A 27,900-nucleotide genomic window follows, 5' to 3' on the forward strand; every position below is an offset into this window, starting at 1 on the left:
AGCGGTGCGCCACCACATCAGGCTTGGCACCGGTATCTCTAAGAAACGGCAATGGAGTGTACAAATAAGCGTTAGCTATTGCTACCATTCCTTAGAAACCTTGTGACCATGTCGGAAAAAAAGTCCTCAACAACGTGAAAGAAAGAACTTTACGAATTAAGTTAAAGAACCCTACCACCTTGCCGTCACTACGGTGAAGACTCGCGAGGAATGCTACGCATGCACAGAGCGGGGCAGGCAGCGCAGCGGTAACGCGCATGCGCCGTCGCGGCAGGCGGAGGGGCGCGTGCGCAGCCTCCGGGCGGAGCCTGCGTGCGCGGGGCGGGGCCTGCGTGCGCGGGGCGGGGCCTGCACCCCGTGGCGCGACTCTGGATTGCTGCGCTGACCACGCTGGGGTTACTCTGGTCACCCGGCGCACGAGGGGAGGCCGCCTGCTGGGGTCATGGATTTTGAGAATCTTTTCTCAAAACCCCCCAACCCCGCCCTCGGCAAAAAACCGCCCCCGGACGCTGAGGAAAGGTGACCCCTCGTCTTCTCATCCTCGTGCTTCGGAGGCCGCGGGCCGCGTGCGGGATCGTGGGGCGGGGCGGGGCGAGCGCAGCGGAGGCCGAGGCCGGGCCGGGCGGGCGGGCGCGGCGGGGCCGTGCGGCTGGGCGGGAGGCGCCCTCGGTGCGCCTGCCCGCTCCCCGGGCCGGGGTGCCGCGCCCGCCCTCGCCGCCTTGTGCTGGCCTGGTTTCCCGGAGCCCGCAGCGCGCGGGGGTCGCCAGGGGTCCCCGGACTCGTGCTGGGCTCCTCCTGTAGCGGGGACCCGTCCACAAGCCCCTCGGGTAGTGAAGGAAGCAGCAGCGAGTGCCCTGCACGGGCCACCGACGACCTTCAGCGGCTCTGAGACCAGAGTAGGGCAGCGCGTGGAAAAGCCGGAGCACGGCGCCGTGCGAGGGCGGCTGGTCCGCGGAGGCGTCCCCGCGGGCGTGTGCACCTGGTGTTGGGTCGCTCGTTACTCTTGGGGTGTGAAGGCTCTTAGCCCGCGGGGCTGCCCACTTCCTCTAAGCCACAACCGTGACACACCCCTTTCCTCCTTCATTTCCCTCTGCGTTGTATCTCCAGCCCTGGGGTTTACCTCTCGGTATCAGTGGTCTCTGTTCACTTCTGTCTCAGAGACCTTAAAGGAAGCCGTGACCTTAGTTCAGTTACCATCAGTTAGCGGCCTTCCTACGTGCTTCAGGTGAAACACATCACTTAGTGCTCACAGTGGCCTTCAAGAGAAAACAGTGTCGTCCTTGTTTTATAGGTGAGAAGATTGAAGCACCGAAAGGTTAGATAACCTGCTGAGATTGCACAGCATATGTGGCAAAGCTGGAATTAAGTTGCCTAGACAGTGTACCCTGTGATTTTTATCACCCAGCTTCTAAAGCAAAATTACCAAGATTTAAAATAAGACCTATAAATTTTGGAAAGAGACATTAGTTACTTGCAGATGATGTGAACATCTGAGCAAAAGAGAAACTCGATGATATATTTTTAAAATACATTAGAGAATTTGTGGTGAAGCACCGCAAAAAAAGAAAATAGGAGCATACGAAAACAATAGCAGCTACCGGTTTGAAAATACATGGGAGGGAAGAGCCATCCACGAAGCTTGACTGAAGTAAGACATTGGGAATTTTGCCAGGCCCTAGGTGAAGGATGGTGTGGAAGTAGAGGGAACCATCTGCTCATTCATATCCTTTGCCTATTTTTCTCTTTGGCTCTTGGTCTGTTTGTTTCAAATTTTAGATTCTTTATTATACTCTTGTCTTCTAATTTTACTTGTGGCATTATTATTCAGTACACTAAAAGTGTGGGGGCTATTTTTTTTATGCAGTGAAATTAATTTGTCTTTTATGGTTTCTGGGTTTTTCCTAGTAACTGTGATGAGAATACTTCTTATTGATTCCAAACAAGTTTTTACACTTTTATTGGATACCTGCTACATAGGAGGCATGCTAGGCCTTGGAATTATAGCAGCGAATGAACAAGAGACAAAAATCCCGTTATTCCTGGAGCATATTTTGGGAGGGAGGGGAAGACAGGTGATACACAAATGTATAGTATTTTGTACACTTAGGAAGTGTTGGTTGGATGGTAGAGAGGACGTAGATATTTTAAAGGAGGTAGTTAAGGAAAAGCCTCCTTGGTAACTTTGGTAACCTTTGAGTCAGGCCCTGAAGGAGTAGAGGGATGATGACATTGTGGAGAGAATGTTCTGTGGGAGGGGCCAAGGCAGAGTGAGTGGGGTGTGTTTGGGTGGGGAGAGCAAAGTGGCCAGTGCCACTGGGGGAGTGGAGTCAAAGTGTAGGACTCAAAGTCCAGGAGGATTGGAGGAGATGGCTCAGAGTGGGGATTCACGGTGCCATAAGGAGTCTGGCATTACTGAGCCGCACGACGTCGGTTTTAGCAGGGTTGTTCTGGTTGTGTTGAGAGAGTGTAGGCAGTGGGAGCACCTCGGGTCAGGTAGTAGCAAGAGGTACTCACACATGGGTCCATTTTGGAAACAGAATAGACTGAACTTCCTCACAGATGGGATAGGCGATGTGAAGAGGACTTAAGATCAGCTTCAAGGATTTGGTCAGTATCCTCAGGAGGGTGCTGCTGTGTAAGTAGAGGATTTGGTTAAGGAGAAGATGGAGTTCAGTGCTGGGTATGTTAAGATCATGGCTGGTCGATCTGTAGTTGGTGTATTGAATAGGAAGTTGGCTCTGTTTGCTTTACGGGGTGGGGAGGCTCTAGGATGGAGATTTGTTGTTGAAGTCAGCTACCAACAAGATGGACGTTTTTAGAAGCAGTGAGAGATCACCAAGATGGGATCTTAGATCAAGAGGAGAGTTACGAGGACCGACTTAGAGTTGTGAAGATGAGGAACCAGCCAAGGAGACTGAGAAGTAGCCAGTCAGGGAGAAGTGAGCAGGATGCAGTATTCCTGAAGCTGACACCCAAGAAGGCAGTCAGCTCTGTGCCATCTGCTCTTAGGCCAGGTAATGTGAGGACTCATCATCCTGGATCTTAATGAAAGTGGACGTGGATTTGGAGTGAGCAGCAAAGAATTATAGGGGGTGGGGTTAGGTTACACACTTGTTCACTAGTATCTTCTGTTTCCCATTCGTCATCTTTCTTGGGTTATGTTTTAGTGTTTACTGGAACATCCTCCGGTGATTATTTCACATGATGTGTATGCATGGTCCACTTCTCATTCCTGTGAGTCTGAAGACAGTTTTTCTTTCTTTTCTGTCTTCACATGAGAGTGTTTGTCTCTCCTAACCAGAAGGTAGCGCCTTCTACCTGACCTGCCTTCTCTTGTACATTCCTCTTTGCTAACGCTTACCTATCTTTTTGAGTTCAGAAAGCCGCTGGTCCCAGTTAGTTTCTTTCAGATGGATTTGTACCTATCTCATTTACTGAAGTTGCTCTGTTTTTCTTCCATTCAGGTAACTCTCAGGAAGCAGGGACAAAGATTCTTTTTCATGGTTATAGCCCAGATGTAAGGCTCAGAGCCTGGTATATGATGATTACTCATTATCTGTTGAATGAATGGAATGATGGATGAATGGATAATTTATATAGCTGCTAATTCTTGAACATTAGGATTATATAATCTAGAATTTGAACATTAACGGATTTTTTATAAAACTTATCTTGACATTTACTGCTTTTCATAATTTTGTACATAATTTATCTGGAATATTTGGAGTAGACTTTGGGATTTCTCTGAGGGCAAATTGAAGACAAGCCAAATCACTAAATTGTAATGCTGTGGTATGAACCCTTTTCAGGTTGAAAAAACCCTTTTGTGTTATTTGATATTTTTGCTGCAGAATCGATGATGAAATAGATGATACAGAAGTTGAAGAAACACAAGAAGAGAAAATAAAATGGGAAGTAAAACTGGAGTGTGAGCAAATTCCCAAAAAAGTAAGGTTAAGTTGGGATATTGAAAAAACAGCTAGGAGTGGATGTGAGCCGTTCATGAGGGTCCTGTGTGTCCCATTGCAGCAGCATCTAGCACCTGCCCAACTTACATCCAGGAGACTTGGTCACGTTCTTTTGAAAAGTTAGCATTCAGTAACTTTGTTGTCATTTAACATGAACTGGTTTTAGAAATTGCTTTCATTTTCATTTTTCCTATTTCCCCCCATCGGATGGATAATGTGCCAAGTTGTAACAAAGTTGTCTTTCCTTATTTCTGAAATGGATTATAAACTGTTTCTAAAACTTTTTTCTTATCAAATTGGATTAAAACTTTTAAGAGACTTGAATTTCATTGGTTCTAGGGCTGTAGCTCAGTGGTAGAGCACTTGCCTTGCACATGTGAGGTTCTGGGTTTGACCCTCAGTACCACATAAAAAATAAATACATAAAATAAAGGTGTTGTGTTCATCTACAACTAAAAAAAGTTAAAAAAAAAAAAAAAAAAGATTCATCGCTCCCTTTTCTGGAGGCTGGCAGTTCAGGAACGGGGCTTGGCAGGGTTGGCTTCTCTGAGACCAGTGAGGAGGGCTCTGTCCTGGGCTGTCCCTGGCTCCTGGTGGTTGCTGGAGCTCTTTGGCTTTCCTTGGCTCACAGCAGTATCGCCCTGACTTCTGCCTTCATGTCATGTGACATTCTCCCTGTCCTGAGTGTTGGTCTGAACACCCCTCTTTTAAGGACACAAGGCAAACTGGATTGGGGCCCAGCCTAATGACCTCATCTTAATTAGTTACATCTGTAATGGCCCGATTTCCAAATGAGGTCACATTCTGAAGTCCTGGGGCTTAGGACTGCGCCATAAGGATTTTGTAAGGACACAGTTCAACACAGCAAGGTAAATATCTTCCTTCCTTACTATTACTTTCTTTTGAACTTTTTAATTTTTTCCTTTTTGTGGTTGAACCCAGGGGCAACTTACCACTGAGCTATATCATCACCAGTCCTTTCATCTTTTATTTCGAGACAGGGTCTCGCTAAGTTGCTGAGGCTAGCCTTAAGCTTGAGTTCCTCCCCGCTCAGCCTCCCACGTTACTGGGATTATACATGTGTACTGCCATGCCTGGCTAAACTTTTTTTTAATTGTGAATTTTAGCATTATAAGATTTTAACACCACTCATTGTATTGGCAATGAGTCTCGTCAGACACAAGTGGGCTTTCACAGGATACCTTTTACTTAGCTGTGTCAGAGGATACAGGACAGAAGGTAGAGCAGGCCCGCGTCTCCATCTCCTTGGGAAGGCCTTCAGCTGCCCGGATCAGCTGCTTCCTTTGCCTTTGGGGGCAGGTATTGATGCCATGGGCAAGAACTGAAGTTGACACCAAGAAATTGCTACTTCAGTTTCCTACAAATATTTTATACTGCTTCAGTCACATAGGCCCCAGTCCTTCATACTCACAGGTCCCCTGGTCTGTGTATTAACTGCCAGAGCAGACAGGCTGAGGGAGCAGTTTACAGTTGTTCTAAGTAATTTTCAAAAACCACTAATATGAAAAGATGGACACCTGGGTTATTCCCAGCAGACGTTAGCCCAGTTCTTGTGAGCAAAGAGCTCACAAATGTATAGTGAACAAATGGATAGTGTCATGACTCATTTAAAAGAGAGTACCCAACAATTATCAAGAATACAAGCAACAATTAGTGTTGGTGAGGATGTGGGGGAAATGCTACACTCATACATTGCTGATGGCACTGCATATTGGTGCAGCCACTCTGGAAAGTGGTATGGAGATTCCCCAGAAAACTTGGAATGGAACCACCATTTGACCCAGCTATCTCACTCCTCAGTTGATACCCACAGGACTTAAACTCAGCATACTACAGTGACGCAGCCACATCGGTCTTTGTAGCAGTTCAATTCACAATAGCTAAACTATGGAAACACCCAAGATGTCCTTTAATAGATGAATGGATATAGAAACTGGTATATGTACAATGGAATTTTACTCAGTCTTAAAAGAATGAAATCATGGTATTTGCTGGCAAATGGAACTAGAAGCTGTCATGCTAAGTGAAGGTCGAATGTTTTCTCTGATATGCAGATGCTGATTCAAAATAAGGGGTGGGGACTAGGGAAGAGTCATAGTACTTTGGATTAGACAAAGGAGAATGAAGAGAAGGGAGCGGGAATGGGAACAGGAAAGATGGTAGAATGAATTGGACATTGATATCCTGTGTCCTTATATGATTACACGACCAGGGTAATTCTACATCATGTACAACAGAAGAATGGGAAGCTATCGCCGTATATCTATAATATGTGAAAATACATTCTACTATCACATATAACTAATTAAAACAACTTAAATAAAAAGAGTGCCCAAGCTGGGGCTGTGGCACACGCCTGTAATCCCAGCCGCTGAGGAGGTGAGGCAGCAGGATCACAAGCTCAAAGCCAGTCTGAGCAACTCTGCGAGACCCTGTCTCTAAATAAAATACAAAATAGGGCTAGGGATGTGACTCGGGTCGGGTGCCCCTGAGTTCAGTCCCTGGTACCAAAAAAAAAAAAGAGTGTCCAGGTAAACACTGCAAATGAAGAAACCATTGCTGCCCCTTGCTGAGTCTTAGCCCCTTTTCCTCCTGGAGGTGACCGTGGTCCTAACTTGTGTATGCATCACTTTGCTTCTTCCTTGTGTAGTCATTGCCCAGGAATGCAGTTTTTCTTGCCTGTTTTTATTTTGTGAGAGTCACAAATACTGTGTAGTGCTTGCTTGTTCTTTTTCATGACCGCAGAGTATTCTGTTATTGAACATAGCAACTTTTGTGATCAGTGGGTGTTTGGACTGGCTCTCATTTTTGGTGCTCAGGGGCAGTGCTGCTGCCTTCTTTCACTCGTATTCTGCTGTACATGTATTGTGCATTTACCTAGACATGGAACCACTGAATCTTAAGAGTATGAGCTGAGTGCCCTGGTGCACACCTGCAATCCCAGTCACTCAGGTGGCTGAGGCAGGAGGATCAAAAGTTCAAGGCCAGCCTCAGCAATTTAGCGAGGCCTTAAACAACTTAGTGAGACACTATCTCAAAATAAAAAATAAATAATTAAAAAAGGGCTGGGTGTAGCTTGGTGGTTAAGTGCCCCTGAGTCCTATTCCTAGTACCAAAATATGAATAAAAAGAGTGAGCATCACACTAACTAGTCCAAAGTGGTGCTGCTGGACGGGGTCCAGAGGTGTGCCTGCGAGGTCTGTGTTCTGGCGCTGTCTGTGCCTGGCGCTGCTTCCTTGTCTTCCCCTCCTGATGAGGCGGCCGGGTGGCTCGGCATCCTGTTCTCGTCCTCCAGATCACGGTGGACCAGGGACCTTGGGATCCCTTTGCATCTGGGTTTCCTCTTCTGGTATGACTGATCAGCTCTTTGTCCTTTCCCTAACCCTGTTAGTTTATCTGTGATTTTATTTTTTTCTTGATTTGTGGTTCTTCTGGATATGAGTAGTTTTTATCTTCATCTTTAAGGGTTATATGTTGCAGATATCTGCTCATTTCATAGCTTTCTTTCCATCCAGTGACTTTGTTTTAAATAAAAATTTCATAATTTTAATATAGTCAGTTTTTAATCTTTTATATTTAGTGCTTTAGGTTTTTGTTTATCCTAAGATAAAGAAAATATTCTTTACATTGTCTTCTAAAAACTATATTGTTTTACCTATCACATTGAAGTTCATTATCACTCAGGTGTTGGGACTAATTTTGTTTTACTCTTTTTGTAATTGCCACACTTAATTGTTCTAGCAGTGTCCATATGAGGGTACAGGGCTGTCTTTTCCCTGTGGATTTTCAGTGTTACTGTGGTCAGAATCGAGTGTGTGTCTTCCATTGGTTTTCGGTCCCTTCCCTGTGGGGAGCCACCCATGTCCAGCAGAATCAGGCTCGGCTGAGCCATGGGACACAGAGGTCTGACTCCCAGGAACTGGTGGTCATGGGAGACCGTTTCAGACAGCCTGGGAGTAGGTGGCCCTGTACAGAGGTGGCTCACCCTGAGGACATGCTAGTTCCCTGAGCAAATGACTTCCCTAACTCCACCCCGTCCTGTTCCTCACAGAGAAGCCCCTCCCGTCCCAGCCCCTTCACCTGTGGGACTACTCCGTCTTGTTGGAGGCCAGATCTGGTATGGCCTGATCAGTCACAACCCCTTCCTTTTGAAAAGAGTATTGGCTCTTGTGTTTATTGATTAGTTTATTAGTTAATTGATCTCCAGCACTGTCCTCCTCCAGAAACTCTTCCCCTCATCCAGGCAGGACACAGAAGCCCCACACACATCTGACCACACTGCCTTCATTACTGCCGCTTTGTAATGAGTTTGATGTTAGGTGAGCAAGTCTCACCTTGTTTTCTTCTTTGAGGATCTGGACCTCCCTTACTTTGCATTTCCATATAAATTGTAGAATCAGTTTGTGAAGTTCCACAGAAAATCCTGGTGGAATTTTCAGTGGGAATGCATTGAATCCATAGATCTTTCAGGGAAGAATTGAAATCTTTAAAATACTGTTCAATCTTTATGCCTTCTTGAGTTTTGCTTAACAATATTTTTATCATTTTCTTTGCAGATATTCTACATTTTAGTACTTTAATTATACTTACTTATTTTTAGTTATATTTTTTGCTAGATGTTCGATGAAACTATTGTAAATTATTTATTTCTTTAGATGCTGACAGTCGAACCCAGGACTTCATGCGTGCCAGGCTCCACCGCTGCCCTTACATCTTAAAATACCGTTTTTAACTCTTGGTTTCTTGTTTGGTCATTACACACCCATATATAGGAATGTGAAGGAGCTAACATTTTTGAGTTAACATTTCTGAAAATAGTCTTGAATTTATCCTCTTAGTTGATCGGTAGTTTGGCTGCAGTAGAATGGAGCTTGAGATCGTTGCTCGGTCGCCTCCTACTGTCCCGTGTTGCAAAGGTGAATTGCTCCTCACTCCTTTATGAGGTCCTGTTTTTGGGAGGGTCTTCGCTGTGCTCCTGGTGTCGACTATGCAGCTTTTTCCCATTGCTGTGCTTAGTGCCACGGTGCCACAGTAGCCTGACTTTCTCTCACGTCCTTCCTGTAGGAGATGTTGCTTTCATTGCTTATCTGTCTCTTTTTATTTATAGACAAATTTCCTTTTTCTATTTATTTCATAAATTATTTTAACTATTTAAGAGCTCTGTGATTTGATCTTCAGAAGAAGAGGGACAGAAAATACCTGAGAATTACCAGGGGTACTATGCAGGTTATATGGTTTATTTGTCCATTACCCCAGTTTTGAATCAACAAACACCTTTAATTGTCTGAAATTGTTATACAGGCAGTATAAATTTTGAATCATTAGTTTTTCAATTAGCAATAATCGCGCCTCGGATAAACCTCATTGGCTACGATACTGCCACTGCACAAAGCTGGCTGAATTGTTAGTTTTTTACTATACTTCAAATTGGAAAGATTGTGTGTATAAGTATATATGTGTATTTATGTATTTGTATATGTGAATATTTTTACTAGCATTGATTTTGAAGATTTTTTTAAATGTATTTATATAGCAGGATCCAGGATGATTTCATGCCTTTAATAGACCTGACTCTGTATAATAACAAACATTTTTATTTTTTATATTTTTTAGTTGTATATGGACACAATATCTTTATTTATCTTTATGTGGTGCTGAGGATCGAACTCAGTGCCTCGCACATTCAAGGCGAGCACTCTGCCACTGAGCTGCAGCCCCAGCCCCACAAACATTTTTTTTTGTAATTCATTTAGTAAAATTAATACATGACTTAAAAAACTAAAGAGTTTGCTTTTGTTGTCGCATTTTTAAAAATATCTTGAATATCTTTGTATTTTTTTTTTTTTTTTTAATTTTGAGTTCCTCGAATTACACTGTTTTTTCTGGACCAGTTTTTCACTTACTCTTGCTTTTTTTTTTTTTTTTTTTTTTTTTAAAGTAGGTGGAGATCTCAGTGGTGGTATTAGCATTAATGCCCACTTCCAGAGCATTCTTTGTTGTTGTTGTTTTTTAATATTTTTTTAGTCATTGATGGACCTGTATTCTTATTTATTTATATGTGGTGCTGAGAATCAAACCCAGTGCATCACACATGCCAGGCAGGTGCACTGCCACTGAGCCACAACCCCAGCCCCTTATTCCTGCTTTTTATAAGCATTTCCTCTAAGACAAGACAGCAAATATTTTAGGTTTCTTTAAAGCTGAAGAGCAAAATTGAGGACATTATGTAGCTACTTATTCAATGAAAGAGAGAAAACATTTCTGCAACATTTTATTGGCAAAATTCAACATATAATACTGAGTTTTTGTAATACACGTCTTCTAATAAGAATAATGGGATTATTTGTAGGATAATCGTTTGCTTAATTGAGATTCAGAGTCAATGTTCCCTGTCATCAAAACTGATTATAAAGTTTCATGTGTTTTACTGACGTATTCTGGAATTGTGTCTGTGTTAGCTCTGAAGGTGGCTTCTGATTACAGATAGGCACTGCTTGATACTAGCATCAGTTCACCCGCAAGTGGTTTTTTTTTGTTTTTTTTTTTTTTTTTTTGATACAGGGGACTGAACCCAGGGGCGCTTCACCACTGAGCCACACCCCAGCCCTTTTTGTATTTTATTTAGAGACAGGGTCTCACTGAGTTGCTCAGGGCCTCAATAAGTTGCGGAGACTGGCTTGGAACTTCCGATCCTCCTTTCTCAGCCTCCCAAGCCCCTGGGATTATAGGCGTGTGGTTTTAATTGAGCGCTTCGTTGCCTGGAAGGCGTCTGTGGCGCTTTACTGGATGCTCCAGCTATCTCTGGAGGTGCCACACTTGCACAGCCCAGCGGATTTAAAGTGGCACTGCGAGGACTGCAGCTGGAGCCGTGGCGGTGGAGGTCTTGCTCCTGCTCTGTGGGCAGCACCCTGCTGCTGAACCGCATGGCTGCCAGCTGCCAGCCTGTCCAGGGCCAGGAGCACCACGGAACTCGTTTGCCTCGTCTTGAAATTGTGCATGGACATTTCTCCAGTTTCTTCATGTTGAGCAGCTGTTCTTGCCAGAAGGCCAGCTCTCTTAAGAAACTTTCATTTTCTCTGAACATATTTCCTCAACTGCTGCAATCCTGTGACTCAGTTAACTCACCACCCGCTTCTTTGGCTGGGAAGGTGAACCACTCAGAAACTTCCTTTGGTCATAGCCTTGCTCTTGTTTTTTATTTCTGTGAAGAAAGAAATCTGTGATGAAATAACTGTTGTTAATTTTCTGATTTTCCTGACAGTTGCTTTCTTTTGTTGGGAATATTGTGGTGAATACTTGGTACTTCAGTGTGTTGTTTGACACCCCTGTATTATTACATAATGACTGGGACACCTTGCCATCTAATTCAACAGTAAGATGATTCATAGTGCTTCACTGTGGAGGAGTTAGTACCCACGTGAAAAGCCTTAGCTTTAGATGGCATGTTTAATTTCTTTCGGTAACTCTCTCCCCCGCCCCCTGCAACTGAAAAGTTCCTGGTTGATTTTGTCCTGGTTAATGGTAGAGAAGAGAGAATTTGCTGTAATAGCTTTGTCTGTTTCTATGTATAATTATAATTCATCCTTACTTACAGTTCAGTTTCTCATGCTCCATTCTAAGACCAACCTTAAGAGCATAACTTCCTGTCAAAACCCTGTCAAACTCTCTGAATTACTTCTCACCGTCTACACACACAGGTATCCACACAGTCATCTATACTCAGTTTTATTTCTTTGGGGTGTCAGGAAACCTTACTCATTTAATAGACCATAGTGAATCAAATGCAAAAACCCAACACGAAACACCATCACTTGAGAGAAAAATACTACTTTATTTAGACTCCTTTCCAAAAGGAGGAAAGGTTATATCCGTTGTATACTTTTTTTCAGTGCTGAGTACTGAACCCAAGGCTTTACACAAGAGCAAGTGCTCTACCACTGAGTTATGTCCTCAGCCCTTTGTAAAATTTTATTTCGAGATAGTCATACTGTTCCCAGGCTGGCAATGAACTTATGGTCCTCCTGCTTTAACTGCCCGAGTCCCTGGGATTGCAGGCACATACCTCTGTGCCCTGCCTCGTGTTTGTATACTTTGTAAATTACACAGAGAACAACAAACTGAAGAAGAGTTTATAGCAAGTTAAGAAAAGTAATCAGTCATTTGTATCTTATGTATTTTAGTACCCTCTGAAAAGAATCACTAGTAATATTCATCTCTGTACTAAAATAAAAATGGTTCTGGTTTTATTAATGTTGCCAAATCGTCATTCAGTACAAAACAGGCATGTTTTTGCCTGTGGCTAAAGGAGTCTGCGTGGCACTGTAGACCATGGGTTTTGTACGAGCAGGGGCACATAATCACTCATATGGATCATTTTGATTCAAGAGAATCTCAGTGTGTTTGATTGAACTCAGCTTCATGGGGACTGCTGAATATTGAATGATCTTTTGGTTTCCTCTGTACTCGATAAAGTCCAAAACCAAGGTAAACATAATCATCTATCACAGGCGTTGGCCATCTTTTCTGTAAATACCAGGTACTGAATCTTTTCAACCTTGTGGGCATATTGTCTCTGTCACCACTAAGACAGTGTAAGTGCATGGGTATGACTGTGTTTCAGTAAAACTTTATACCAGGTATGATGGCGCATGCCTGTGATCCCAGTGACTCAGTGGACTGAGGCAGGAGTATCAAAAGTTTGAGTCCAGCCTGGGCAACTTAGCGAAATCCTGCCTCAAAATAAAAAGGCAGGGGGAGCTAGAGATGTTGCTCAGTGATAGAGTACTTGCCTAATGTGCAAAAAGACCCTAGTTTCAATCCCTACTCCATACACACACCCACACACAAACCCCACTTTATAGAAACAAGTGGCCAGACTCCAGTTTGCCAACCCTTGATCTGTCAGTTCAGAAGTTACATTTATCCTGTGGTAAATAATGGTACTCTTCCTTCAGACTTGAATCAAGCAACCTGGTGACCTGAAGGTGGTTGGATTCGTTGGAGTCTCATGTAGTGCAATGAAGATAAAATGTACACTGAAGTCATTGTCAGATCAAGAAACTTCCTCAGCCCGAGAAGTCTTTAAGCAGGGAGAAGTTCATGTCTAGGCTTACAATAGTCATCTGGTGGTATTATGCCTAGTCTAAAGTTAACCATCAAAAGTAAACCATTAAATTACTCTTCCTTTGCTTGTTTATTTTTTTGTTGCCTTAGTTATCACATGAAAGTAAGCAAGAGACCAGGTCCCTAAAGCATGCTTTTTCTTCCTTCTGGTGATGCTGGGGTGGGACCCAGGGCCTTACACATGCTCTGGCTCTACCACTGAGCTACCTCCTCAGCCCCTCCACAGCATGCTCTGGAGCAGGATCTTTGACCACTGTAATGGTGGGCATGTCGTCTCCTGACATCAGAATAGAAACCCTTTTGTATTGGTCACTTAAAAAAAATCTTTATTTAAATTGTACACATTAATTCTAATTATATAATGATATACTATGTCACCAAGTGTAGTCACCTGAATAACTAGTACTTGGAAATTTTTTTGCAGAAATTGCTGTGAGGCATCTCCTATGATCAGCTTGGGCTCCTCCAGGATCAGCTCCCCATAACTAGTTTCTGTTCCATTGGGTGCTTGGGTTCTGCTGTTGCCTTGGGACATGTCCAGTAATAGAGTAGAGAACTGGTTCTAAAGGTAAAATAGGGCTGGTAGAGTGCTTGCCTAGCATGTGCAAAGCCCTGGGATTCCATCCCTTGCACCACAAAAGAGCTGAATGGGTGAATGAATCCCGAGTCATACAGAGAACAGGGTAGTTCTTGTGGTATTTGCTGGCACTACTGCTGTGAACTCCAGCAGGACTTGGCTTTGGTAGCTGTAATGTATCTTAAGTTAAAGAGGATTTTCAACTGGGCTGTTACAGTTAGTGGGGTGCTATATGGAATATTGAATTACCAAATTGGAACGTCTAAACTTAATTGTCGTTGCAAAGAAAGAAATGCCCTGTGAGAGTTGTAGTCCTATAATCCCCTTCTGTCCAGTAATTAAGATTGGTGGGGTGTTACACTTTCATTCAGTAAAATGCATACAGTGTAGGAATTATGAATCTTCTCTCAAATTACCTTTAAGGATGGGTGTGTCAGGCTGGTTTTTTTGTTTCTAATTCTGGAAATTTCAAATATGTAAAATATATATGTTGTCTATGGACAACATAGAATTTGAACCCCATCTGCTCATCACCGAGCATCAACAATGATCCATTCATGACCAGTCTTGTTTCTTCTGTGTTACCAAGTTGTTTTCAGCCTTGTTAAATTTTTAAAATTGGAATTTTGATTTTTTACTTAGTTTAGGCATTCTGGAAACTCCACATCACCAAAGGCTTTGCTGCGTAGAAAATCAAGGAGTAAGGACTATGATTCATACGGTGATGACGATGTCTGCAGCCTGGAACCGGAAGACAGTTTTGCCAAAGAGCTTCAGCAGTACATAAAAGCTAAAGAGATGGCAAATGCCACTCAGCCCCCACCATTTTCTGAAGAATCTACAAAGAAAGAAGGAGCCAAAGATAGCCAGCAGGGTAAGCACCAAACTATCACACCATTTAAAGTTCAGCCAGAGAAGCAGTCACAGTTGCCCATATGCAGGCAGGGGATTCTCCTGCACTTACTCATGATAGGATTGTGGAGGTCATAGATCTTTTCATAGGTCTTGCGTGGTCTCAGACCCCACCTGAGATCTGGCCAGGCCACATTCCAGTACTCACTGTTCACAGGAGACGCTGGGGATCGCAGGCAGGTTCTTGTCAAAGGCTCTGTCCATATCTAAAGGGAGAATGCCAAATCCCCAGTTTTTGCAAATGTGAAGGACAGGAAGTGCCTGTGTGTATTGCTGTCATTTAAAGAAGTGGTGACTGGAGGGGTTGTATGTCAGACTACAACCCAGAAATATATTCTTTTAGATTATTATTTTTAAATTTTTTTAATTATTTTATTTGTTCTGATTAGTTGTACATGACTTAGATTATTAAAATGAGATTTAACATACAGCAATGACAATTGTACATGAAATTCTCACTGCTTTCCTTTTTTTCTCCCTGCAAGTGTTTCTTCTATTGAAAACACATCTATAGACTAATTTATAAAGAATACTTTGCAAAATCTGTTATCTGAGGTCATTTGAAAATTTTTTTCTCTTGCAGTGCTGTGGCAATTCCTAATTAGATCCATCATGCCCTGGTCTCTTCTGAAGAATCTGGCTTGTAGCTTGCAAGAGTGATTTCGTTAATTATCTTGCTTTTTCCCCTAATAATGTTACAGGACAGAGGCCTTCTGCAACACTGAGGCAGCACAGAGGGGGCCCCCCTTGAGCCCCAGTTCTTGTAATTATGTCAGACAGATTTCAGACATGTCATTCAGAATAATAGTCATGAGTTTTATTAGCAGCGATCAGAAGAAGGAAAAGGGGACACTCAAGGGAGAGAGTGGGTCCTCTCAGAAGAAGGATGGTACGTTCCACCTGCCCTCCAGTATTATTGGGGGTCCTAGGAACTTTCCAGAAAGTCCTGCCCATGCCCACTTCTTTACTCTTGATTGACAGCAGGATATCAGACTTTGAAGTCACCACTGCCATGACAACTCTAGCTCACTTTGGCCCATACTAGCCAGTTCTAATTGGAACCCATTTTTACAGATTTTATGGTTAGAGGCAGTACCCTTGCCTCCCTGAGTTCTGGCATCTCATTTGTGTAAGGGTCACAAAAGTATGTGTGTTTTCCACAGCTTTAGGGTAACTTGTTGTTGTTGTTGTTTGCATTTTGGGACTGCGTAACCCCTGCAGATAGCAGTGGTTTGCTGAAGAATGTAACATATCCTGTCAACTTAAGCCAGGCAGGGCTGCAGGTGAATTGCTTCTTAAAAGAGGAAGCATGTGGGTCAGCATAGGGGCCCAGTTTATAGAATTATTTCCTTTACCTCCTGTTCCCACTGCTCATGCCTGTTTCCTGTCAATAATATGTTACATGTTTTCAAAAGGAATGAATTGGGAATTGAGGATGTGTTACCATGATTTTGTTTAGTCTCTTTAAGTCATTTTAAAAATAAACTTTCTTGTTTTTAGCTGCTAAATCAAAAAACAAAAACCTTAAAGCTGGTCACAAACATGGTAAACAGAAGAAAATGAAACGAAAATGGCCTGGCCCTGGAAATAAAGGACCAAATGCCTTACCGAGAAACAGCGGCTCACAGAAAGAGGTACAAGAACACATGCCTGTAGATACCTGCATGCTTGCAAGGCTTTTATCTTAGACCTCAGTGACAGGAATTGCTGGGGACGTTGACAGGCAGAAGCATTCCTCAAAATCAGTTTTCCAAAGGTGGAGAGCTCCCCTTACCGTCAGTGGGCTCTCCATAGTCTTCCTTCTTGCCTTTGAGCATCCTTCCCTCCCAGGCTAGCAGCCAGCACCCATTTTAGGCCTTAGTCTTTTCCCTGTTCCTGAATACGTGCACACATGTCCTTCAATTTTTGAGTGTTGATGAAAGAAGATAAATTTAAGCCGTGAAGACATTTCAACGGCCACAGAAGGCACAAAGTTTCCTTTATTGCAGTCCCTCCTCACCTGTGGGTCCTAACTGGTGCTGTTTCTGAGCATTGTCTTACCAAGTCTCCCTGGTGATTTCACCTATCTTCCTGGTGTGTTGATTTTTGCTTTGTAGAGGTTCCTCTTGGTCTGCAGATGTATTCAGGGTAGAACAATCATGATTCCTCTGAATTTTGCTTTTCTGAGGACTTTTAAACTGGTTAGCAATTTTTTTATGAGACTTGGTCACAGCCTAGTGGGGGACTAAAATGATATTACCAGATTTTCAGTGATTATATTAAATATTAAAATGATATTACCAGATATTCAGTGATTAAATATTAAAATGATATTACCAGATATAAGTTGAATGCAGTAGTTTGTACCTTGTACCAGCTACCTGGGAGAATGAGGCAGGAGCCTCACTTGAGCCCAATAGTTTGAAACCAGCCTGGGCAACATAGCAAGATCCCTTCTCAAACCAAAGAAAGCAAGTTTTGCAGATTGAAGCACATTTATATGGAATTATCCCTGCTCCTGTGCTTTACAGATGAGAAATTGAAGCTTGAGGGTTCCAGTAACTGCCTCAGTAAAACAGGACCAACCAGGGCTGACCTGTTTCCCTGTCCTGTTCCACGCTCACTGTTGCTGGCATTCCTTCCACGCTGTGAGCCATGCCAGACTCCAAACAGGCGAAGCCAGAGACAAACTGAGACAGATTACAAAACATAATTCTGATGGTCTTACACACACAAATTTGACATTATAGTAAAGCAGATCACAAGAATGACTCTACAGTTAGTGCCCTAAAATCGTATTTACTAATTTGATGTGCAGAAGCGAGACCACAAATTACACATTAAAAGTAGTTTGTTTCTAAAGAGCTAAGTGGATTTTTAAATTCCCCTTCTGCTTTCTTATATAAAAATATTTTATTTTTACACCTTTAGCACCACCTCCAAGGGTTTATTTATGGTTATGTTTATTAATTTGAGCTGGCCAGTATCCTAAGCTCACACCTCTGAACATTTCATGAAAACTGTAGATTTCACTGCTTTCGTTCATTCTATGATTTCCCTACTTTGTCTCCATTATTCTAGAGGTCTTTGCTCCTAAATTTCACTTTTTATCACAAGCAAAGGTGCTTTCATTTTCATTTTTTTCATTCATTTTTACAAAATAAGGGCATAGTATAATAAAATATTTAAATTGCACAAATACTATAATATTCAGTGATGGAATGCTGTTGAAACTAAAAAGAAAAAAAACAACATTCATTTTGTAAACTAAAGTCTAAATCTTAACGTGTGAAGGCCATTTTAGGAGAGATAATTGGACTGGGCACAGTTGGTGCACACCTATAATCCTAGCTGCTTGGGAGACTGAAGCAGGAGGATCTCAAGTTCCAGGCCAGCCTGGGCAACTTATCAAGACCCTATCTCAAAATAAAATAAAGGCTGGGGGTGTGGCTCAGTGATAGAGTGGCCCCTGGGTTGAAGTCTCAGTGCCACACCACAAAAAAGAGGGAGAGAATAAAGAGACACATTGTAGTGATTTAAAGGTAGTTTAATTTTGTGAACAGAGTTAAATATTTTTCTTTTTCTCACAGATGATGTTTTGTTTTTGTTTTTAAAGGAAGATCAACCTAAAGAGAAGAAGCAGCATGTGAGAATGAGTCAGGGATTCATCAACCAACATACAGTGGAACGCAAGGGAAAACAAATCTGCAAATATTTTCTTGAAAGGAAATGTATTAAGGTATAAAAATATGTGAGCAAAAATATACTAAAATGGCAGGGTGTGTTGGTGCACATGTGTAATCCCAGCAGCTTGGGAGGCTGAAGCAGGAGGATTGCAAGTTCAAAGCCACCCTCAGCAACTCAGACCTTGTCTCAAAATTAAAAAAAAACAATAAAATAAAAGGGCTGGGGATGTGGCTTAGTGGTTAAGCACCCCTGGGTTCAATCTCTAGTACAAAAAAACTGTGTGTGTGTGTATACATACATGTACATATAATATATGTACACACACCAAAATGTAAGGTGATAACAAAAATGTACTAAATAAAACACACTGCTGTTTCCACTTGACACTCTTGTCATACCTGTAGGATTTTATGACTGCTTCCTCCTGGAGAAGGTTCTTTTAGAAAATTTTAGTGAAATATTCTTTTATGTTTAAAAAATGATTTTTTAAAATAACTTTGTTTTAAAAATGTTTAGGGCTTATGAAAATTTTAAACAGATATATATTATGTGTTTATGAATAACTCATTAGGAATTAGACCGTATTCTAAGACTTTAAATCTATCTGTAATCATTTGCTTATTTGAAGTTTAGTAGGAATTAAACTGCAGTTACTGAAGTAGGAGAAATAATAATCTGTCCCTGTTTTTGTTTTTTGTTTTGTTTTGTTTTTGGCCCAGGGAGACCAGTGTAAATTTGATCATGATGCAGAGATAGAAAAGAAAAAGGAAATGTGTAAGTTTTATGTACAGGGTTATTGTACCAGAGGAGAAAACTGTCTATATTTGCATAATATCCTTTATCACAAGACTCTATAACTTTACTCTCCACAGGTATTTACATGAATGTTTTTTAATGTGCAAAATTTTTAGTGAAGCCAGTGTTGAAGCTATAATAACATTATACTATCTAAGCTGGTTAAGTAGTACATAGATTTTTTTTTTTTTCCATAAGAAAGAAAAGAGGGATTGTTGAGAAAAATGTCTCAAATGAAGATACATTCTGTTCAACCCAGATGGTATAGTGGGTTCATGAGACCCACCCAGCTCCCAGAAAGACATCCTCAGATTTTCTGCTATGACATTTGACTAATTGGATCTGTACTCATAAGGCTACTTTATATATATATAAAGGGAATGCATAATTTGGTGTGCTTGTTTTCTATATATTTCTATATATTTTGTACTATATAAAGGCTATTGTCCCTTAATTTGTAGAATAACCTTAGCTTTATGCAGATGGTGTAGACACATTGTAAAAATGTGGAACATAAACCTTTGAGAGTGACAGCACTCTTGGTCACCACAAAAGTTGTTTTGTTTATATAAGACTAGAAGTCTCAGGCTGGGGGTGTAGCTCAATGGTAGTGTGCTTGCCTAGCACGTGTGAGGCACTGGGTTTGAGCCTCAGGACCATATAAAAATAAATAAGGTAAAGGTATTATATCTATCTACAACTTAAAAACAAACAAACAAACAAAAAAAAAACCACGGGGAGTCTCCAGTTCTAACTCGAGAATTTTTTTCCTAGAAAATAGTATTGAAATTGTAAAGGTGTATTTTTATTTTAGTACTAGGGATTGAACCCAGAGGCACTGTACCAGTGAGCTGTATTCCCAGTCCTTTTTTAAATTTTGAAACGGCCTCACTAAGTTGCTGAGGCTGCCCTCAAACTTGGATCCTCTTGCTTTAACCTCCCAAGTTGCTGGGATTACAGGTCTGTCTAGTCTTATGTTCATAATACAGAATTCAATATTTCTACTTGCAGGAAAGGTCTTTATGTAGAAAAACTAAAGTCATTAAATTAATATCAAATTATTTTAGTTTGATTAAAATTGTTTGCTTCCTTAACATTTGAGTTACATGAATATCCTTGCAAGTTTTACCATACAGGAACAAAATGTTATCAGGGAGAATATTGCAAGTTTTCACATGCTCCACTTACTGCTGAAACACAGGAACTGTTGGCTAAAGTAAGTATGATTTTAATAATTTTTTGCTTTTCTTTTTTAAAGATATGTTTGAACATATGTGAAAATTTGAAAAGATACTGTTCTTTGGGAAAATGTTTTATAGGTTAGTATATTGGATATATTAGGACTGATAATCATCCAAGAATTTACTTCTGTTTGGAAAATTATTTATATGTATATTTTATATGATTTATTTATTTATTTATTTATTTTTGTTATTGGGGGTTGAACCCAGGGGTGCTTCACCACTGAGCTACATCCTTAGTCCTTCTCTTTTGTGATAGGGTCTCACTAAGGTGCGGAGACTGACCTTGAACTTATGACCCTCCTGCCTCAGCCCCTTGAGTCCCATACCTGGCTTGTTTATTTTCTCTTGTAGCTAAAAGGAATATTTATGTTTGTTGCTGGTATGAATTGTAATGTTCTTAAAACCTTCAGGGGAGTTAATTTTAATACCTAATCTAAACTAAGGGAAGGAAAGCAATTAAGAGAAGTGGCACTTAAGGCAGATTAGATGGCACACACTTGTAATCCTAGTGACTTGGGGGGAGGTGCAAGGATCACAAGCTCCGGGCCAGCCTCAGAAATGTAAAAAAAAAAAATGGTCTGGGGCTGTAGGCTCGGTGGTAGAGCACCCCTGGGTTCATTCACCAGTATTGTATCATATCATGAGATGGGGTGGGGAATAAATAAATAAGTAAATGACATTCTCCTAGAATGTTAGTGTATCAGTGACTCATAGGTCAATAAACATTTTAGAGTTACATCAAAGAATACTAATAATTTCAAAGTATTTTCTTCAATATTCTTTTGGTCTGTGAGAAAAGACTATTGAGAAATTATAGTCACTTATATTTACCATGTATTAGATAGAGGTGGACTCTTCAAAATTAAATTGTATGTGAAATATGTATGTGACGGAAGTTCTCTTGAGCGACAAAGGAAAAAAAGTTCCTTTGAGCATGTGGCAATATTAGAAAGCCAAAAGTGCTTATTTCTAGATATTTTTATGTTGTAAAATATGAACGGTTACTCTGGAATTAGACATTGTACTATTTATTATTTTTATGAAATATATATGAGGAAAATGGTATGTGTAAAATTAACTTTTCATTTCCTCGTAGTAGTAGATATTATTAGATGATTATTAGGATGACTGTTGCTGGAATCATTTAAAAAGCGTAAGAGAATGACACCGTACCTAATTAGATGTTAATATGTTAAAAGTGATTATGTAATTCTTTTTCATTCTAGGTTTTGGATAGTGAAAAGAAGTCATGCAAATAAAATAGACATAGAAAGGTAAAAGAATATACTACTACTTATTGTCTGAGGTGTCTCTAAAAATATTACAAAATACATATACACAGATGTGTGGATCTCCATGGGCCCTTCCCCATCTGAGTTTGTCTGTCATTGACATTTGTGTTCCCCACGTAGATTTCTTATGATTTGCCAGATGTGTATAATTCACTAAAAATAGGTTTGTTTTGCTTATGGTTAACGGGATCATCCTTCATGTAATCATGGGTGATTTACTATTTTCACTCAGCCTTGTGCTTCTAGAGTCCACTCATGTGGATGCAGTGCAGCTGTCACTCATTCATTCTAGTCCTGTGTAGCATTTTATTTTATGGACATGTTATAATTTATTTATTATACTATTGGTGGAAATTTAGGTTATTTTAAGGTTTTTTTAAGTGCAAATTATTATTATAAATATTCACATACAAACTCCAGGTATTAGTATCCAGGGCAAATACCAAGGAGTAGAATTATATCAATTTAAGATAGTACAGTAAAGCAAACCAAGGAGAGCAAAGCAATTAAGAAAAGTAGTACTCCTATTACAAAGAGCTTTAAAGGGAAAGTTGAGTCAGAGTAAATGTTTTAGAGTTATAGCAGAGAGTCAAGTAGTAATTTCACAGTGTTTTCTTCAGGTGTTCCTTTGGTCTTTGAGAAAGCAGCCTAGTCCTAGTTAACATTGCATGAAGTGTATGCACAGAACTGCTTGCTAATGTCAGTACTTTTAACCACAGTGGTGTCTCATAGCTTTGTTTGTGTGAAGCTCAGCATCTTTTCTTAGGCTTACTGGTTTTCTAGTTTGATTTTTGGTGAAATGCCTTCTAATAGTCTGTCCTTTATACACTGATTTTATATATTCCAGATTTTGAAAAAAGTGTGACAGGTCTTCTTCCATTTTGCTGGCTCTTTTTCACTTTTTTTGAGCCATTTCAATAAGCAGAATTACTAATTTGGCAGGATACTTTTTCTTTATGGTTGATTTTATGACTTGTGTCTTATTTTAAAAATTCTTTCCTATCTTGAGACCGTGAAGTGATATAACATTCTTTTTAAGCCTTGACATTTTGCTTTATACATTTATATTTTAATTCATTGGAAATTTTATCAGTTAACAGTTGCCACAATGATGGTGTTTAACAACGTGAAACTTTCAGTAACATAATGTGTATTTTTTGTGCATCTTAAAGGTGATCTCAGCTGGCCTTGGCAGGATTGGCTCTGCCTCATGTAGCAGGTCTGGTTGGCAGTCCTGCCCTGCCTTTGTGACTCTCTGACTTCTCAGGGGAATTAACAGGATCTCTGGAGGGCAAAGCCGTGTTGGCATCCCTTTGTAAACCACTCATCAGCTACAGTCAGTCACATGGCCAAGCCTTGCACTTTACACTGGGAAGAGCTGCAGGGTCACTGGAAAAAGAGTGATTAAATGGGGAAAGGAGGAAGCGAGGCCAGCTGACTGCTTCCTAATGGTATGAGAGAGGGACTTCATTCTGCTTTTTTCTTTTTTTTTCCCCCTATACATAACCAATCTCCCAGATATCATTTAATTTAAAAAGACTATGCTTACTGCACTAATTTGTAATGCCCCTCTGATATATATCATCTTTTTCTCTCTAATAGTGGATGACCTTAAACGGTAAAAAACACTTTTGTGATTGTCTTTTTCTCTTTTCTTTCTCCCCCCCCCCCCCCCCCTTCAGTGCAGGGGATGAAACCCAGGGCCTCACTCATGCTAGGCAAGTGCTCTATCACTGAGCTCTAACCCCAGCCCATCAGGCATTTGGATTATAGCTTTTCTGGTAGAGGTAGTCGTAATTTGCATTTTCCTAATGACTGATGGCATTGAGCATCTTTTCATATGATTACTGCCTTTGGTCAATTCAGATCTTTGTTCGTGTTTTAACTGGTTTGTTTTCTTACAGAGTTCTTTATATATGTTGGATCTAGGTCCTGTATCAGATAATGTGATTTGCAGTTGTTTTGCCCGAATCTGTATGTAGCTTGTCTTGTTTTGTTAATGGTTAATGGTGCCTTTTTGAAGCATAAAACTTCTCATTTTGATGTATTACAGTTAATCAGTTTTCTTGTTTTATGGCTTATGCCTTTGGTGTTTACATCTAAGAATTCTTTGCCTAACACAGTGTCAACAAGGTTTGGTCTTAAGTTTTTTTCCAGAAGTTTTCTAGTGTTAGCTCTTAAATTTGTCTATGATTTATTTTTAGTTACTTTGTGGAAATCATGTGTTAAGGGTCTAAATGATTTTTTTTATATGTAAGTACCTAATTGTTCCAGTATCATTTTTTAGAAAGACTACCGTTCCCCATTGAGTTCCCTTGGTGCCTTTGTTAAGAACTAATTAACTATAGATGTGTGGATTTATTTCTGGGTCCTCGTTTGTGTTCCATTGACCTGTATGTCTGTCCTTACACATCATCATATTGTCCTGATGACTGTAACTTTATACTAAGATCTGAAATAAGGAATTATAAGCTGAATGCTGAGGCACACACCCCTAGTCCCAGTTGCTCAGGAGGCTAAGGGAAGAAGATCTTTTGTACCTGGGAGCTTGAGACCAGCCCACACAACATAGCAAGACTCTGCTTCAGTTTTTAAATTTAAATACAGAGTTTTTGGGTATTTTGGCATGATGGTTATGATTTTCTTTTCTTTTTAATGCAGTTGCAGTTATGCTTATCTTTTTATGATCTTCTATTGAATGCTTTCTGTTTTCCTTGGTCAGCTTATCTGGAGCTTTGACAGTTACATTCTCCTCTGTACAGAAACAACTTTGCATCATTAATTCTGTCTTATAGTATATTAACTTCTGTTTCACTAGTTTTTGTCCTCTATTGAATATTCCTTTTATAATGCCTCAAGATTACTAGCATTTCTTCTTTTTTTAACATATACCTCTAACCCCACAAATCTGTTAAACACACCATGTCACTTACAGCCCCAAAGTTGTATTTCTTTCATTAAATATTTTTTATCAAGGTAACATATGTATCATTTCAAAAGTCACAAGTCCTGGTCGAGGGTGTGGCTCAGTGCAGGCCTGTGCAGGCCTTGGGTTTGATCCCCAACACCACAAAACAGAGCAAAAACAAGGGTTATCTTGGGCAAAAACAGAACAGCAGTCCTTAGGATAACATCTTAGGTGCTGAAAAGTTTCCTACAAAGTTCAGTGCTCATTCCTTATTTAAAAAAAAAAAAAAAAAAAAAAAACTTAAAATAGAAATGGATACTTTTTTTTAAGTTGTCAGTGGAGCTTATTTACTTATTTCTGTGTAGTGCTGAAGATTGAACCCAGGGCCTAACACCTGCCAGGCAAGCGCTGTACCACTGAGCCACAACTCCAGCCCCGAGACGGATGCTTTTTGGGTTTTATTTTTGTTGTGGTACAATGCAGTGTTCACCATCTGAACCATTTTAGTTCTGCTCTTCCGGAGAGCTGAGCGCACTTGAATGGTGTTCCATCACCCCTGTCCATCTCCAGGACTGAGACTGCACCCTCCCCTCCCGCCTTGTCCCGGGACCTCAAAACTACCATTCATTCTGCAGCCTCCTGCAGTATTGATCCTGACACTGCAAAGCTTTTCCTGCGTGTTTTCTTGAAGAGTTCTGTAGGTTGACCTCTCATGTTCACAGCTTTGGTCCGTTTGAGTTAGTGTGCGTCTATTGCGGGAGGGCAGGCTCCTCATTCGTTCTTTTGCATATCGGTGTCCAGTTTTACCAGCACATCTGTTGAAAGATTTTCCTTTCCCCATTGAATGTTCATAGCACCCTTGTCAAAATTACTTGCCCACACGTGTGAATGTAGATTTCTAGGTTCTCTATTCCATCCTTTGATTCATGTCTGTGTTTATGCTGGCAAAAGACCATTTTCATTGTTGTAGCTTTGTAGTAACTTTTGAAATCAGGAATTAGGATCCCCCAGATTTGCTTTTTTTCCAAAATTGTTTTGGTTATTCCTGATCATTTAATATTTCATATGACTTTTAGGATGGGTTTTTCTTTTTTGCAGAAGTCATTAGGATTTTGATAGGGATTGCATAGAATGTGTAGAGTGCTCTGAGTAGTGTCAACAGCTTAACAGTATCAATTTCCAGTCCGTAGACTTTCTTTTCTTTTTAAGGAAAAATGAGTTTTATGCCGTTTCAGCAAACTGTGGAGAAGCAGCTAGATTACTTCTCTCCTGGCCCCATGAAAGCAGTTACACCTTACAGAAGCAAAAGCCAGGTGATACACATACGTAAACTTAGTCAGTCAGTCTCCTGTTTCCTTGGTCTATCCTCAACAGGAGGAAGTAAAAGCAGTTATCAGGAAGTTGTTTTTAATTTCAAAGGGATCTTTTCCAAGTCCCTGCTTAGTTCATCCAGCCCTGTGTCATCTGACTGGCAGTCCATTGTTGGATCACTGTGCAGATTCCATCAAGGAACTTGAACTAAGGAGTCAGGCGCTTTTTACGTTTCAGGGGTCTCAGTCCATGGTTGGCCTACTCCGTTGCTCTGGACCCAAGGTGGGGAAAGGTGTGGCAGAGGAAAGCTGGGCACTTGGGACAGCCAGGAAGCAGAGAGCCTTTTGATGCAATTGTGAAGAGAAAGTTTTTAATTTCCTTTTCAGATTGTTCATTGTTAGTGTGTAGAAATGCAAATGATTTTTGTGTGTGTGTTAAGGTTTTTTGCAGATAAGATCATTGGATGGATACTTTCTTTTTTCTTTTCTTTTTTTTTTCTTTTTTTTTTTTTTTTTGCGGTGCTGAGGATTGACCTCAGGGCCTTGGGCCTGACAGGCAAGCACTCTATGAACTGAGCTCTATCCCCAGCCCTGGATACTTTCTTAACATGCCAATTATGTTATACTTTAATACAAAAGCCTCCTGAGTTGCTGCTCTCGTGTACTCCCACACCCGGCTCCATTTGCTTTTAATATTCATTTGCTCACTGCTTTAGCTTTTCTAAATGATTTTCAGGGGTTTTTTTTGTTTGTTTGTTTGCTTTGTGAAATATATACAAACTATTTTGATGAGTGAATCGAAGCCCATTCACATTTATTCAGATGACCATTTGGTTTCATTTGCATTTTGTAGTTGTGCATTAATATTTGCATATTCTTTCTGTCTATAACATGTTTTCTTTGCTCTTCATTAAATTGTACTTCATCTCATTTTTACTTCTTTTTTTCTCCTTTTTCTGCTATTGTTCAGTAATTCTTAGTATGTTTTCATTCAAATCTTCTTGGTAACAGCTGTCATTTTTGATGGTTTAGTTTTTCTTTTCCTTATATAATTTCTGAGATCAGTCAACTCTTATTTCATTATTCCACTTCTGTTCTGGTATTAGTTTTTAAATTTTAATTCAGCATGTTCTTTGATTTCCCCCAAAAGGAGTACTTAAATCATTGGATTTTTGCATTATTTTTCCTCTGCTGCATGTTTTTTAATAATTGTTTGTTTTGGTACAGGGTATTAAACCGTGGGGTGCTTAGCCACTGAGTCATATCCCCAGCCTTTTTTATTCTGAAATAAAACAGGGTCACAGTCTCTGTAAGTTGCTTAGGGCCTTGACTAAGTTGCTAAGGCTGGCCTTGGTCTTGTGATCCTCCTACTTTAGCCTCCCCAGTCACTGGTATTACAGGCATGTGCCACTGTGCCTGGCCTGCTGCATGTTTTTGAGGCACGGGTGGGTAGTGGGGGCAGCCAAGTTGGTACTTTCGTGAGCTGATGTGCTTTTGTTCTGTTTTCTCCTGTAGCTTGTACAAATGGAGAATGCTTACCCTGTGCCTGTTCAAGACTGGTGGTCTGGAGTAGTTTACAAGATTCCTCATCCAGAGCACCCTCTTGTGTCATCGTGATGGTTCAGTTTCTTTAGTGGGTGGCGCAGAGGGACAGAATCTAGTGCACCAGTGGAGGGGTCGGTCTTCACAGGGATGCTCCGGCTGTTGGCGCAGCAGAGGAGCATGCATGGCAGATATGCTGACTAGGCAAGCATTGTGATAAATCACAGAAGTCTTCTGATTGATTGAGATTTCTCAATATAGCAGGAAGCAAAGTTAGTCTGAGTGAAGATGGATAAAGAATAAAGGAGGTTTGAGAATAGAAAATTGTTAGGAATGCATTGAGATAACAAAAATAGTTCTCTATGTCAGTAAATACTTTACAGTGTACTTTTAATGATCACTCACAGTTCCACTTTAAATAAAGTACGATTCTATGATTTTTTTAAACCAATTTCTTGTTGGACATTTGTTTCCAGTTTTTTACTATTATAAATAAAGTAGAAAATGTTTGCTATGCAATTCCTAAGTGTGGTATTCTTCAC

General features: G+C 40.6%; 1 protein-coding gene across 3 annotated transcripts; it reads left to right on the forward strand.

Annotated features, from left to right (window-relative positions):
- The first annotated feature begins 342 nt into the window (after positions 1 to 342).
- ZC3H8 (zinc finger CCCH-type containing 8) lies at positions 343 to 27,884 on the forward strand. 3 transcript variants are annotated; one of them, XR_013759167.1, is made up of 10 exons: positions 343 to 519; positions 3,852 to 3,948; positions 14,332 to 14,563; positions 16,102 to 16,235; positions 18,197 to 18,319; positions 18,987 to 19,098; positions 20,169 to 20,278; positions 21,533 to 21,580; positions 26,055 to 26,099; positions 27,332 to 27,884. XR_013759167.1 is itself a non-coding variant. In XM_079110673.1 (9 exons), the coding sequence occupies exons 1-8, from the start codon at positions 443 to 445 to the stop codon at positions 21,563 to 21,565; spliced, it is 918 nt and encodes a 305-aa protein (XP_078966799.1). In that variant the 5' UTR covers positions 343 to 442; the 3' UTR covers positions 21,566 to 21,580; positions 27,332 to 27,884. The 3 variants fall into 3 exon arrangements, 2 of the variants coding, with proteins under 2 accessions (XP_078966799.1, XP_078966800.1); XM_079110673.1 differs by lacking the exon at positions 26,055 to 26,099; XM_079110674.1 differs by lacking the exons at positions 3,852 to 3,948; positions 26,055 to 26,099 and having other exon boundaries at positions 14,337 to 14,563.
- Positions 27,885 to 27,900: the final 16 nt, after the last annotated feature.

Source organism: Sciurus vulgaris, assembly GCF_902686455.1.
Source record: "Sciurus vulgaris genome assembly, chromosome: 14".
NCBI lineage: Eukaryota > Metazoa > Chordata > Mammalia > Rodentia > Sciuridae > Sciurus > Sciurus vulgaris.

Coding starts and splice junctions, on each gene's coding strand:
- ZC3H8 (XM_079110673.1), top strand. CDS start 443: ATGGATTTTGAGAATCTTTTCTCAAAACCCCCCAACCCCGCCCTCGGC. Junction 520..3,851: donor CCCCCGGACGCTGAGGAAAG/GTGACCCCTCGT, acceptor TTTTTGCTGCAG/AATCGATGATGAAATAGATG. Junction 14,564..16,101: donor AGCCAAAGATAGCCAGCAGG/GTAAGCACCAAA, acceptor TCTTGTTTTTAG/CTGCTAAATCAAAAAACAAA.